The 14,297-nt window shown below is 34.7% G+C and overlaps 1 protein-coding gene across 2 annotated transcripts in view; it reads left to right on the forward strand.

Annotated features, from left to right (window-relative positions):
• The window catches only part of SPPL2A (signal peptide peptidase like 2A), a 46,527-nt gene that overhangs the window by 12,664 nt on the left and 19,566 nt on the right, over nt 1-14,297 (forward strand). For both annotated transcript variants that reach the window (XM_024761878.1, XM_024761879.1), the window contains exons 2-8: nt 2,310-2,429; nt 3,152-3,334; nt 3,756-3,845; nt 4,331-4,464; nt 8,370-8,521; nt 12,941-13,037; nt 13,467-13,568. In XM_024761878.1, the coding sequence (XP_024617646.1) occupies nt 2,352-2,429; nt 3,152-3,334; nt 3,756-3,845; nt 4,331-4,464; nt 8,370-8,521; nt 12,941-13,037; nt 13,467-13,568 (836 nt within the window). In that variant the 5' untranslated portion in view covers nt 2,310-2,351. The remainder of the gene's footprint in view (nt 1-2,309; nt 2,430-3,151; nt 3,335-3,755; nt 3,846-4,330; nt 4,465-8,369; nt 8,522-12,940; nt 13,038-13,466; nt 13,569-14,297) is intronic.

The following is a 14,297-nucleotide window of genomic DNA, read 5'->3' on the forward strand; positions in this document are numbered from 1 at the left end:
CAAACGAATAATTGTAATTGCACTACATTGAATTTTAAAAAGTCAATTAATCTCTAGTGATAGCAAACAAAAGGTGGTAGAGAGAGAGAGTAAAGCTCTTTTTTTTTTAGAAAAGAAGAGTACAAGGGCTTCTGTGGTGGTGCAGTGGTTAAGAATCCGCCTGCCAATGCAGGGGACACGGGTTCGAGCCCTGGTCTGGGAGGATCCCACATGCCACGGAGCAACTAAGCCCGTGCTCCACAACTACTGAGCCTGTGCTCTAGGGCACGCGTGCCACAACTACTGAGCCTGTGAGCCACAACTACTGAGGCCATGTGCCACAACTACTGAGCCTGTGCTCTAGAGCCCGTGTGCCACAACTCCTGAAGCCTGTGTGCCTCGAGTCCGTGCTCCACAACAAGAGAAGCCGCTGCAATGAGAAGCCCGCGCACTGCAATGAAGAGTAGCCCCTGCTTGCTGCCACTAGAGAAAGCCCGCACGCAGCAATGAAGACCCAACGCAGCCAAAAATAAATAAATAAAATAAATTTATAAAAAAAAAAAAAAGAAGAGTACAAGCTAATAAATATAGAGGTTTGACATTCACCATTTCACAACCCCCAACATAATATGTAAAATTAAATTCAGGCATGGAGGCTAAAACAGTAGGTGATAAGTTGCTGAACTGTTCACATTGTGCTACAGATTACTTACTAATCACAAGAGGAAAAAAATATTTAACTTTCCATTGGAGAAACCTTGCAGTTACTATGTTAACCAAATAATCAAACTCAGCATTGCTAATAGCGGGACATCCTGATATCATGCGCCATTTTGTTGGGTGCAATAAGAAGTACCCAATTCACTTACATAGTATTCTTTAAAAAATGTTTAATGTCATAAGGGTCTAATCAACCCTTATGATTATCTAAAATTACCAGCAATAGTTAGAACTGTAGATGATGTGTGACCTTACGTAGGTTGTTAGTAACTACTCTGAGTCTCAGAGCCATCATTTATAAAACTGACAATGAATCAAATAAATGTATGACATTAACCTAAATATACTTTGTTGAATTTGTGTAGTTTGTTTACACCTAAAAATAGTTTGTGTACAGTAAGAATTTAACATATCAGTTTACCTCTCCTGTCAGAATCCATTCATAGCCACCAAGTATATAGCTGAATGAAAACTACATTTCTTTTTTCCAGAAGTAGATTCCTTATGTAATTACTTTATGTAATCTGATGGCATGTTTCAAGAATTCCCTATACTTGTTTAGATCCATAAGCTAATAAAGTCCCAAGTATGCTAGAAAGTTTTCTAATCTCGAAGGTTCAAGGGAGATTTCAGGTAGGAGAGCGTGGATTAGAGCATTTCTGTACTTCTTAGACATTTAAATTGACTTCTATGTAATAAACAATTTTATAGATCAAAAATGATCAAATATCAGCAGTTTCCTGTAGCTCGACCTAATGCATGCTTTAGTGGCAGAGGCTTAGTAGTACAACATATTTATCTGCCAAACAATCATTTTTCTCCCTTATGTTGTAGAGTAAGATTTTCTCAAAGGAGGAGAGAGGAAGGATCTGGACTGATCCAAGTTTGAAGGGAATTGGGATGTGTAGTGGTATTCTAGTTATCTTAGGCTGTTTCTTCATGTCATAGGCTCCACTCCCACCCCCCACCCCCATGTACAATGGATGTTCTTTTTAGTCACTTCTTACCTCTTGTCTCTCTTTTCTAGGTAGTGAGAAATGAGGTAAAAGGAACGAACATGTTTCTATATCTTCTTTTTCCACTCTAAACTCTAGACTGGTCTTTTGGAATAGGCAGTTGCAGGGTCTTGAAAACTTGAGATTTCCAGTTGCTCTGGTTCTCTTCCAAAGATAGCACTTAGAAATAATGATACCTTTTTTTTTACCCCAGTTACTCATAGAATATGGAAGGTAATATAGGTTGAGGGACTTCAAGTTCATTTTCTTTTATAGAATATGAACAATGGAATAATAACTCATAAGAGATTGGGAAATAAAGTTTCAGACTGTAAAGGGAGTATTGAACTTATAAAATCATAACAAGATTCCTCCCTGGGATATGGCCCTTATAACAAGGGCCTGTAAGAAAGTGACTTATCTTCCTTAAAGAATGTGTTCTGGGCAACCATGTACAGTTTTACCATTTCCTCAAACAAGAAGAAATCAATTTATTGGAGGACCTTCCCCCTTAAGGAAATGTGGTCAAACCTGTATATAAATAGCTTTATTAAAATGCTTAGTTCTTGGCAAGCCGAATTATTGCCACTGTGAAAATTATTGTTTGTGTCCTAGACAGCTGCTCAGGAAGCAATCCTGCACGCATCTGGAAATGGCATGCCTTCACCATCTAAGGACTACTGCATGCTATATAACCCTCATTGGACAGCTCTTCCAAGTACCCTAGAAAATGCAGTAAGTAAATCACAGCTTCTATTTATTTATAAACATAAAAATATTGAATGGTAAGAATGAGTGATTATTATGTTTTAGAATGTAAACTAGTTATATTATGATTAATAAATATTTATTGCTTTTGCTTAAGTATTTCTCTCTGTGAGAAAAACAAGTTAGATAATAAAAATACTTTCCTCAAAATAAATAAATAAATAAAAATAAAAATACTTGCCTCAAAGCCTGATTGTCATCAAATATTTCTAATTTAAAAGAACCTTGGGACTTCCCTGGTGGCACAGTGGTTAAGAATCCAGCTGCCAATGCAGGGGACACGGGTTTGAGCCCTGGTCTGGGAAGATCCCGCATGCCACGGAGCACCTAAGCCTGGGCTCCACAACTACTAAGCCTGCACTCTAGAGCCCGTGAGCCACGCGAGCCACAACTACTGAGCCCACGTGCCACAACTACTGAAGCCCACGTGACTAGAGCCCGTGCTCCACAGCAAGAGAAGCCACCATAATGAGAAGCCCACGTACCGCAATGAAGAGTAGCCCCCGCTCACCACAACTAGAGAAAGCCCGTGTGCAGCAATGAAGACCCAACACAGCCAAAAATAAATAAATAAATAAAATTAAAAAAAAAAAAGAACCTTGTATTAAACCAATGTTGACACTTTGTCATTGAATGCATTTAGGGTGAAATATGATATTTATAATATTAAAGACATTTCTTCTTTCCAGACTTCCATTAGTTTGATGAATCTGACTACCACACCACTGTGCAACCTTTCTGATATTCCTCCTGATGGAATAAAGAACAAAGCAGTTGTGGTACAGTGGGGAACCTGCCATTTTCTTGAAAAAGCCAGAATTGCACAAACAGGAGGTGCTGAAGCATTGTTGGTTGCCAATAACAGTGTCCTCGTAAGTTATAAAACTAGAATAACTTCTTTTGAGTTCATGATATCAAATTTCACAGGAATTGAACTATCTTCTTTGTGTGTGGTTTAGGGGCTGAGTTTTGAATAATCTGATGGTAGGATTCTTTTTAAATAAACATTCTGGTTATGATAGGTGTTTAATTGGAAAATTTTGTTTCTTTTCCATTCCTAAAGTAGACAAGACTATGTTAGGAATGTGTGTGTATGTGTGTGTAAAGTATCAGTTTAAGTTTATGCTAAAAGGATTCCAGTTTGAGAACACTTACTATAACATTAAGAACACATGAAACTTCGTTTTATTACTTTAAAAAGATGTAATGTTTGTAGTTAATGAATAACTTGTATTTTATTCTGTAAATACACTAGTAGTTCATAAGTCTTCACAGTATGTTTTTTTCTTTTAGTTTCCTCCCTCAGGGAACAAATCTGAATTTCATGATGTGAAAATACTGATTGCATTTATAAACCACAAAGACTTTAAAGATACGAAGCAGGTAAATTAGTAATTGTATATTAGATAAAGTTTATAAATAGTACAGCTTTTTACTTTCAACCATGATATTTAATTTAAATTATTATATATGTTCCATTTGCTAACAGGAAGTTATAAAGGCCTATCAAGTTTTTATTTGGAAAGTATGCACCCCCCCATTGAGCACAAGGTGTTTCAGAGTCCTGACTTTAGAAGGGATATTTCTTTACTTTGACCTCTTTAAAAATCTTTGTGTTGTATCATTTAACTTTAAATCCTTGAACAAAATGTGATGTGTGGAACATTGCACTTTCAAGATTTAATAAACCAAAGCATAGCCTCATAATTTTGACAAGAGACTATATATCATGTTGTCAAAACAGTTCTATTATTCTTGGCTATCTTATGTATAGTGTCCATTCCAGAATGAAATTGGAATATTGCTGCCATATGCTATAGTAAAAAGAAAACTAATTCCAGTGTATTAACTGTTATTTTGCCTTTCAGACTCTCGGAGATAACATTACTGTGAAAATGTATTCTCCATCGTGGCCTAACTTTGACTATACTATGGTGGTTATTTTTGTAATTGCTGTGTTCACTGTGGCATTAGGAGGATACTGGAGTGGGCTAATTGAATTGTAAGCTTAATTAAACTTCATTGTTTTTAAGATAAATGGTTAAAAATTGTTTGTTAATCATTTTATCGTGTAACAATACATAAAGTTCTGCTTGTTCTTAGAATATAGTGCTGACCATTAGATTGCCAGGTTTGTCCTCATTCAGGTCTTTAACTTTTCACTGAGAAGAAGGGAGTCATAGGTTCCTCTTGTTCTGCTGGGAAGGAAACATTGAAATTTCACCAGAGACTCTTAAATTAAAATGTTTAATTACCTCTCCCAGAAAAGGTGGAGATAGTTAACATTCTAATGTGCCTATTTAGATTGGAAGAAAATAAAAAAGAGAAGGTGGGAAGTTTTTCAGCTCCTCCTGAGTTGAGTCATTACAGTGTGACCTCATCATTCTATTTAATGCTTTAGTAATTCTAAGGATATTAATTAAACATGTCCATATTTTAATTTAAATATAGAAATGCCAAATGTATGTGAAATTTAGATTTCTCTATTTAATAACAACCTAGGCCCAGTCTTCTTACAGTTACGTACCTTTGGCTATAGACTAAAGCAAGCAATGTAGTTTATTTTTTTAAAGATTTATTTATTTATTTATTTATTTAATTTATTTTTGGCTGCATCAGGTCTTAGTTGTGACACGCAGGATCTTCGTTGAGCCATGCGGGATCTTTTGTTGGGGCACAGGCTTCCCTCTAGTTGTGGCACACAGGCTCCAGAGCACGTGGGCTCTGTAGTTTGCGGCATGCGGGCTCTAGTTGTGGTGCGTGAGCTCAGTAGTTGTGGCACACAGGCTTAGTTGCCCCGCGGCATTTGGGATCTTAGTTCCCTGACCAGGGATCGAACCCACATTCCCTGCACTGTAAGGCAGATTCTTTACCACTGGACCACCAGGAAAGTCCCAGCAATGTAGTTTAGAAGGATCAGTTCATATTTATAACTCTGAGTAAAAAATTGTGCTCAGAGCATATTATTTTATGCATAAAGGACGATATATTCACTTGTGAATTGATCTATAGATTCCATTAAAAAGGGCTTACTTGACGCTAGCCGAAGCTAATAAGCTTATTTGTAATTTCTTAAAGTACTAAAATTTGATTGACTTTCATCAAGAGAGAAGTCTAGGGTTTAACAGGTGTAGATTCCTAGAGTATTGAGCTTAAAATATTTTACATATTTGGAAAACACATTTCAGCATGTATTAGTCACATGATTTCACATGAGTAAGCATTATTTTTCTTCATTATTAATCTTTATAAAGCATAGTATGTAAGATCTCCAAAATCATTTTCTAGATTATATGGTGAAACTTTATAAATAATTTCCCAAAAGCTACTGATTCATTGAAAATGTTTTTCCATTTAATATATATCTTCACTATACTTACATTACAATGTAAATTGTTTCTTCTCTAGAGTAGTGCTTCTCAAACTGTAATGTGCATACAAACTGTCTTGAGAGCTCATTAAAATTTTTAAAAATTCAGATTTAGTAGGCTTGGGATGCGTGCTAAGACTCTGCATTTTTGACAAACTGGCCCGTGGACCACACTTTGAGTTAGCAAGGCAAGCTTCATATACATGTCAGGGCAGGCTCTTCCTCAAGAAAATTGGAGGTGGGAGAGCAGCACGTATAAGTTCTTTTATTCATAAAACATGATGGGCAAAAGCAAAGAATGTGTTGCCTTCAGTAGCCGGGTTGGGAGAGGAAATGTCCTTTACCTGCAGGATTATGGATTTTGAAATTGAGGAGGCTTATTCTAAGAGCAGGATAAAGATAGAAAGAACTAAGTGTGTGTGTTGTTGGTGGTGGGGGTGACAGTATAGAGAAAGAGAGTATGAATCAGTAATAAAATGGAAAAAGTTTCATAAAAAGTAGAATTATAGAGGACATAAGGACTGTTCACAACAACATGGCTGGATTATGATATCATTATGCTAAGTGAAATAAGTGAAACAAAGAAATACCAAATCATCTCATTTATGTGTGGAATCTTAAAAAAAAAAAACAAAACTCATAGAGCAGAGAACAGATGGGTGGTTACCACAGGTGGGGAGGTGGGGAGGGGGCAAAATGGGTGAAGGTACAAACTTCCAGTTATAAAATAAATAAGTCCTGGGGATGTAATGTACAGCATGGTGACCATAGTTAATAATACTGTACTGCATATTTGAAAGTTACTAAGAAAGTAGTTCTTAAAAGTTCTCATCACAAGAAAAAAAATGTTTTAACTGTGTGGTGATGGATGTGAACTAGACTTATTGTGGTGATCATTTTGCATTATATACAAATATCAAATTGTGTTATACATCTGAAACTAATATATGTCAATTATATCTTAATTTAAAAAATAACACAAGGACTGTTATTTAGCAAGTAAAGAGAGTTAGACTGAAAGAAAAGGGAAAAGAGAATAAGGCTTAGGGAATGGAAAATTTATGAGAACAGGATCTCGTAACCCAGAATTACCCTGCCAAATGAAAGAGGTACTTTTTGCAAAAAGGAAAAATGCCTTGATTCCGTATAAAGACTTTTCAGTAGAGAGTTAAAGTCTATTATAATGAGTCCTTCTTATAACTGGTTCTCATCATAAACTCAAGATGGCAGGAAAGAAAGCTTAGCTTCTCATTGCATGTGGCTCTTGAGCTGATTTAAGAGTACGAGTTTTTAAAAAGATGAATTATATTATTTTAACATGATTTAAATCTAGTGTATGTTTTCCTTCAAGAAATTGCCTGGTGCTTTTTAGTACACTGAATATGAATATATGACTCTTTGATTATTATGGCTTATATATGTTCTGTGATAGAAATGTCTTTAAATGAATCTGTTTGCAATGATAGATACCAAAGGTTGGCATGTTTTCCCACTCAGGTACTACTTTCATTGAAACTTTTGTTAATACCCTGTCATCCAGCTCTACAGTTTCAGGGAGGTACTGTGTGTCTCTCCCCAGGCCCTCTTCCAGCTCTTTTCCCAGGCTGCCTCCCTAGAGTCACAGATGCCTAGAATAGTCACCATCCCAATCCACAGTTTTCTAATAAGAAAGTGGCATGTTGGTAAATAAGCAGTTTGGCAAATGTACAGTTTCATAGAAATAAATCTTTTTTTAACCTAAAGTTTGTATTGAGCCCAGACCTGATGAAAAGGGTCAGGATATACAAAAAGGGAACAGAATTTAGTAGACCAGAGTTGAAGGAACTGGAGCTGGAAAAGTATGTAGTGGGTTCCATATAACTGGGAAGAGACAATTAGGTGACAGAAGAGAGACTCACTGCTCAACAAAAGAAGCTTGTGACCCTTTCCTCTTCAACTCCTGTGTCTGCCTTTTATTAGCTGTGTGACCCAGCAATGTTGTTGGGAGAATTAGAAACTATTTTGCTATCTTATATCAAGGTAGGACAAAGCTGTGTCTTGAACTCCTTTTGAATCCTTCATAGTATGTCAGTGAGCCCTGAACAGACATATAGAAAATACTGAGTTGACTGAGAGAAGAATTTAGTGTTTTACATTGAAGAGAAGCTAATTTTAAAAGTACTTTCCTATCTGCAAGTTGGTAATATTAAGTGTGTAAAAAGAATTGGTTATCATTTGAAACTTATTACGTCAATGTAGTTTCCAAATTAGATAATATACACATTAATTTGTTTATGTAATAAATGTCATCTGTTTCAACAATTTTGCCTCCAGAAAAAAATGCTATTTCAAAAGTTAGTGGTTAATAACAGATCAACTCTTGAGGGTAGAATTATAGGGAGTTTTTACTTTCTAGATTAAATATTTCTTTTTGGTGTGTAATTTTTAAGTATAATACTTTGTAATCAGAAACAAATCTAAGTTGGTGTTAGAGATAGATTTTTAAAATAGCTATACTTGGCAGAGATTTGCTGAAGTTCCTGTGTATGTTTATGCAGGGAAAGCATGAAGGCAGTGACAAACACTGAAGATAGAGAAATGAGGAAAAAGAAGGAAGAATATTTTACTTTTAGTCCTCTAACGGTTATAATATTTGTGGTCATCTGCTGTGTTATGATGGTCTTACTTTATTTCTTCTACAAATGGTTGGGTAAGAAATCATATTTTATATTTGCTACTTTTAGCATACATCTTTTTTTTTTTCTGTATGGGGGCCTCTCACTGTTGTAGCCTCTCCCATTGCGGAGCACAAGCTCCGGACGTGCAGGCCCAGCGGCCATGGCTCACGGGCCCAGCCGCTCCGCGGCATGTGGGATCCTCCCAGACCGGGGCACGAACCCGTGTCCCCTGCATCGGCAAACGGACTCTCAACCACTGCACCACCAGGGAAGCCCCTAGCATACATCTTTTTATTTACTTTGCCAGATTTATCTTTTCCTTTAAGGCATTCTACCTGGAAAACTTAAGTGAATAGTTAAAGAGTGATATGAACTTTTTAAACTGTCAGAAGTGTTAGGCCCCTATTACTCTGGGATTAGAAAAAATATATTCCAATTAAAAAAATACTGTGTCCGGTGTGGGGGTGGTGGTGGGATGAACTGGGAGGTTGGGATTGACATGTATGCACTACTATGTATGAAATAGATGACTAATAAGAACCTGCTGTATAGCACAGGGAACTCTACTTCACTTTGCTGTGCAGTAGAAACTAACACAACATTTTAAAACAACTATACCCCAATAAAAAAATTTTTTTAAAAAGAAAAGAAAAACAATTTAAAAATAGTAAAAATTTAAAAATAGTGTGTCCTACAGATGTAGAGAACAAACGTATGGACACCAAGGTGGGAAGGGAGGATGGGGTGAATTTGGAGGTTGGGATTGACATATATGCACTAATATGTATAAAATAGATAACTAATAAGAACCTGCTGTATAGCACAGGGAACTCTACTAATGCTCTGTGGTGACCTAGATAGGAAAGAAATCCAAAAAAGAGGGGATGTATGTATACGTATAGCCAATTCACTTCGCTGTACAGCAGAAGCTAGCACAACATTGTAAAGCAACTATACCCCAATTTAAAAAAAAAAAAAAAGGAAAAAAATATACTGTGTCTTGAAATAAGAACACTTCTTCATGGATGACTTGAAAGAATTGCTATGGCCCTTAAGTTTCCCTCTCTGCAGTTAAAGCATAATAGGCCAGTATCTAAGCAGCAGACTAAGGATTTCTTGGTGGCTATATATAGTTATATGAAATAAAAGATTATTCAAGTTATGGATTTATTGCTTCTGCTTACCCCCAAAGTGTTGTTTGTTCTTTTTGTCATTTTGCAAACCAAGATGTTGTATTGCTTCAATTTTGTTTTACTTATATAAACATTTCAGATCATACTACATCTAAAAACACACAGGTACTTGCCTATGGTCTAGAGAATAAATTATACTTTTTCCTTTAAGAAGGTAGGATAATGGCTTGCCCATCCCCTGGCCTGTCTTCTTAGTGGTCTGATAGGATGGAAATTTGCTATTTGTGGCCAACATATAGCAAAAAGAGGAGGGAGCCCAGGGAAAGAGAGAGTGTGCCTGATGAGAATTAAAAACCCTTTGTAAAAACCACCACAGGCTACAATGCTTATTTAGAGAATATTAGTATACGTTTCTGGACTAGAAAAATGAGGCCCCAAGGTTAGTTTCAGCTTATTGTTCAATTTCTCCTATCCTATGGCAGCAGTTTTAAAACTATACTTAAGACATATATTTCCAATTAGAAAAAATTTTCTTTGAATATCACTCATATTTCAATATGTTGCTGGGAGAGTGGATACCAGGGTGATATTTGTATTAGGTCATCATTGCACAGCTAATTTTTCTGATTTAATTCTCAGCTTTCAACTGTTTGTGTCTGACCCTCAGTTGATATATATAGAGGTCTTTGACAGAAAAAAGAGATTTTTCTAACCTTACCCTAAAGCATGTTTTCATTTTTGGTAAGGAATTTCCTTAAACTCATCCGTATTTAAAAAGTTAACCCTGCTTATAACTAATTTTCAATGTAGGAGGAAAATCAATTAACCTCATGGTTATCCTAGGACATGGGATTTAATTATGACTCTGACAATGGTGTGTGATATTGCAAGATTTAATATACTTTCAAATGGTTCATTATGGCTAAAATTGCTGCCATTTCTTAATATGTTCAATGTACGAAATTGCAGGTTCTCCTTACCATTTTATGTTGTCATATACAAGAAAGTAACTAAAGATAGTTATATTAACCAAATTCTTTCTCATGTCAAATCATTTTCTTAGGTATAGTATGACATTGAATGAGACACCTTAAAACTCTCTTAGGGCCTCCAGAGCATGATTTCCACCAGAGTTTTAAATCTTGGGTTGGAGACCTTTGGTGGATGACTAACCAAACTCAACTTGGCAACCTTTGACTGTCAATCTTACTACTCAGATTACCATATGTATCCAATAATAACAATAGCGAATAATAAGGAAACGAAAAAATAATTTGTCCAAGATCACCAATTAGAAAGTGTCTATCCCTTATTTACTGTCTCTAGTTTACTCTTTTCTCACATACAAAACAGAGTTATAGTTTTCTGAAATCTAGTGGAATTTGCAAAATTCAGTTAAAATTTGTATTTCCATTGTGAAATTTTGAGAAAGTTCAGAAAACAAACACTTTTAGAGTACAATAATTTCTCCCCCTTTTTAACAATAGCGAGATCAAATGTTTTTAATTTTAAATAATTCTCAAATAAGTATAGCTAATATAGAAAAACATTTGTGAATTTTAACTACCTTAGTATCGTATCTAGACAAAGAGGTTTGTTTAAGTGGATTTAGTTTTACACATATAAAGTTGTTAGAGATAAATTCCACTGTAGGAAAATATAGACATCATGATTAACGTCTAAGGTAGGTGTCAGTTCTCATCCTTAAGCTGCAATTTAAAAAGCATTTATAATGTTTTATTAATTGCTCCATTCGTTACATTTAAATTAAATACTCACAAATGTCTACAACTCACTTTATAGACATCTTTAGCAAACATGTGAGTTTGAATCATTGAATGATAGAAAATGCAGAGCCACTGACAGAAATAGTAGCAATATTTTCTTAAATCAGTCTCCGAAGGCAAAAGAAATAAAAGCAAAAATAAACAAATGGGACCTAATCAAATTTATAAGCTTTTGTACAGCAAAGGAAACCATAAACAAAATGAAAAGACAGCCTATGGACTGGGAGAAAATATTTGCAAAAGATGCAACCAACAAGAGGTTAATATCCAAAACAGCTCATACAACTCAATATCAGAAAAACAAACAACCTAATCCAAAACTGGGCAGAAGACCTAAATAGACATTTCTCCAAAGAAGACATTTAGATGGTCAATAGGCACTTGAGAAGATGTTCAACATCCCTAATTATTAGAAAACTGCAAATCAAAACTACAATGAGGTTTCATCTCACACGTCTCAGAATGACCATCTTCAAAAAGTCTACAGATAAATGTTGGAGAGGATGTGGAGAAAAGGAAACCCTCCTACACTGTTGGTGGGAATGTAAATTGGTGCAGCCACTATGAAAACAGTATGGAGGTTCCTTAAAAACTAAAATTAGAGCTACCATATGATTCAGCAATTCCACTTCTGGGTATTTATTCTAAGAAAACAAAAACTTAATTAGAAAAGATATATGCACCCCTATGTTCATTGCAGCATTATTTACAATAGCCAAATTATAAAAGCAACCTAAGTGCCCATCTATAGATGAATAGATAAAGAAGATGTGTTTTATATATATATATACATATATATATATGTATATATATATATACACACACATACAGTGTAATATTACACAGCCATTAAAAAGAATGAAATAATGCCATTTGCAGTAACATGGATGGACCTAGAGATTGTCATGCTAAGTGAAGTAAGTCAGACAGAAAGACTAATATATGATATTACATATGTGAAATCTAAAACATAGTACAAATCACCTTATTTACAAATCAGAAACAGGCTCACAGACATAGAAAAGAAACTTATGGTTACTAAAGGGAAAGGGAAGGGGGAGGGATAAATTAAGAGTATGGGATTAACAGATACACACCACTATATATTAAAAAGATAAACAAGGATTTACTGTATAGCATAGGGGACTATATTTAATATCTTGTAATAACCTATAATGGAAAAGAATCTGAAGCTGTACACCTGAAACTAATACAATATTGTAAATCAACTATAGTTCAATTAAAAAAATAGTAAATTTTTTAAAAAAGAAAGAAAATGTGGAGCCAGCTTCAGCCCCTAAAGAAATCCTACCAGTGTGTAATGGAACTAAAACAACACATAAAATACCCACCCTTAAAGCTCAAGATCTAAATATTTTCAGTTTAGTAACCAATTCAGATTATGGTATGGTCTCTGCGTTGAAAGTATTATGATCCAGTAAAAAAGCTAAAGAATTAATATTGATTGTATAAATATTTTCTTATCATGTTTCTTTCTTTTCTCATATAATTTAGTATCTTTTTTTTCTAGTTTATGTTATGATAGCAATTTTCTGCATAGCATCAGCAATGAGTCTGTACAACTGTCTTGCTGCACTAATTCAGAAGATACCATGTGGACAATGCATGTATGTATCTCTTATGAGGAAGCCTATAATGTTGGTTTTTGTAATTTAAAATAATACAAGGAAAAACAGCGTTATTTTAAACCTGTGCAGTCCAATATGCATGTCGCTATTTTAATTTAAAATAATTAAAATAATAAAATTAAAAATTCAGTTGCCCAGTCTCATTATCCGCATTTCAAGTGCTAAATAACCACATGTTGCTAGCGGCTACAGTATTGGACAGCACAGATATAAAGCATTTTCATCATCACAGTTCTACTGAACTGATAAATATTTTATTATGTATCATTTGTTATACTTAAAATCAAGACTTTTAAATTGATATTTCAAAAGTTTTCTTGTCACTGTGGCTAACATTGATTTGTTACATTAACTGAACATTGTGTTTCATCTACAGGGTGAATTAACCTATTTCACTCTCTCTTTTAGGATTATGTGTCGTGGCAAAAGCATTGAAGTGAGACTTATTTTTCTCTCTGGACTGTGCATAGCAATAGCTGTTGTTTGGGCTGTATTTCGAAATGAAGATAGGTATGAATACTCATTGTATTTACTTTTAGGTTAGTCTAAGGATGGATTACTTTATATCTTGCCTTGATAATTGTTCATTATGATTATTATGGATTTTTTTGGCTTTTATCCCAGAACATCATAGTCTTGAAACATGCTAAATAAATTCTTAAATAAACAGATCTTGTGCTAATAGATTTGAGGTTGTCTAGAGAAGGAAATAATGAATTAGGATTTAAACATCTAAGCTGAAATACGCTTCAAAAATATACTTAATTATGGTGTAGCCGCACAGTGGAGTGCAATGCAGCTGTAAAGAATGAAGATCTCTCTGAATTAATATGCAGTGATTTCCAGGATATATTTTTAAGTGAAAAAAGCAAAATATGAAAGAATATCTAGAGTATGCTACCTTTCATATGAGAAAGGATATATCAGAAAATATACAGGTATCTGTCCATTTGCAGGAAGAATAAAAAATTTAACAGTTTATTAATAAAATTACTAATACCCAAAAGGATTTAACAGCCTAAAGTTTGGGAGCAAAGCTCATACAATTTTAGGCAGCTTCAGGTATGATAATTGATAATTATTCATGTCAGTTGTCAGTTTCTGGTAGAGTATGTTGTATAGCTCTCATTTCCTTTATGTTTTAGCTATCTGGATGTATATTAACATCAATGTCCTTTGTTATGAGCTACCTTTCTTAAAAGAGACATGTATAAATTCAAACATTAAAGATAAATATGC

This window comes from Neophocaena asiaeorientalis, unplaced genomic scaffold, assembly GCF_003031525.2.
Source record: "Neophocaena asiaeorientalis asiaeorientalis breed wild unplaced genomic scaffold, Neophocaena_asiaeorientalis_V1.1 scaffold111, whole genome shotgun sequence".
NCBI classification, from domain to species: Eukaryota; Metazoa; Chordata; class Mammalia; order Artiodactyla; family Phocoenidae; genus Neophocaena; species Neophocaena asiaeorientalis.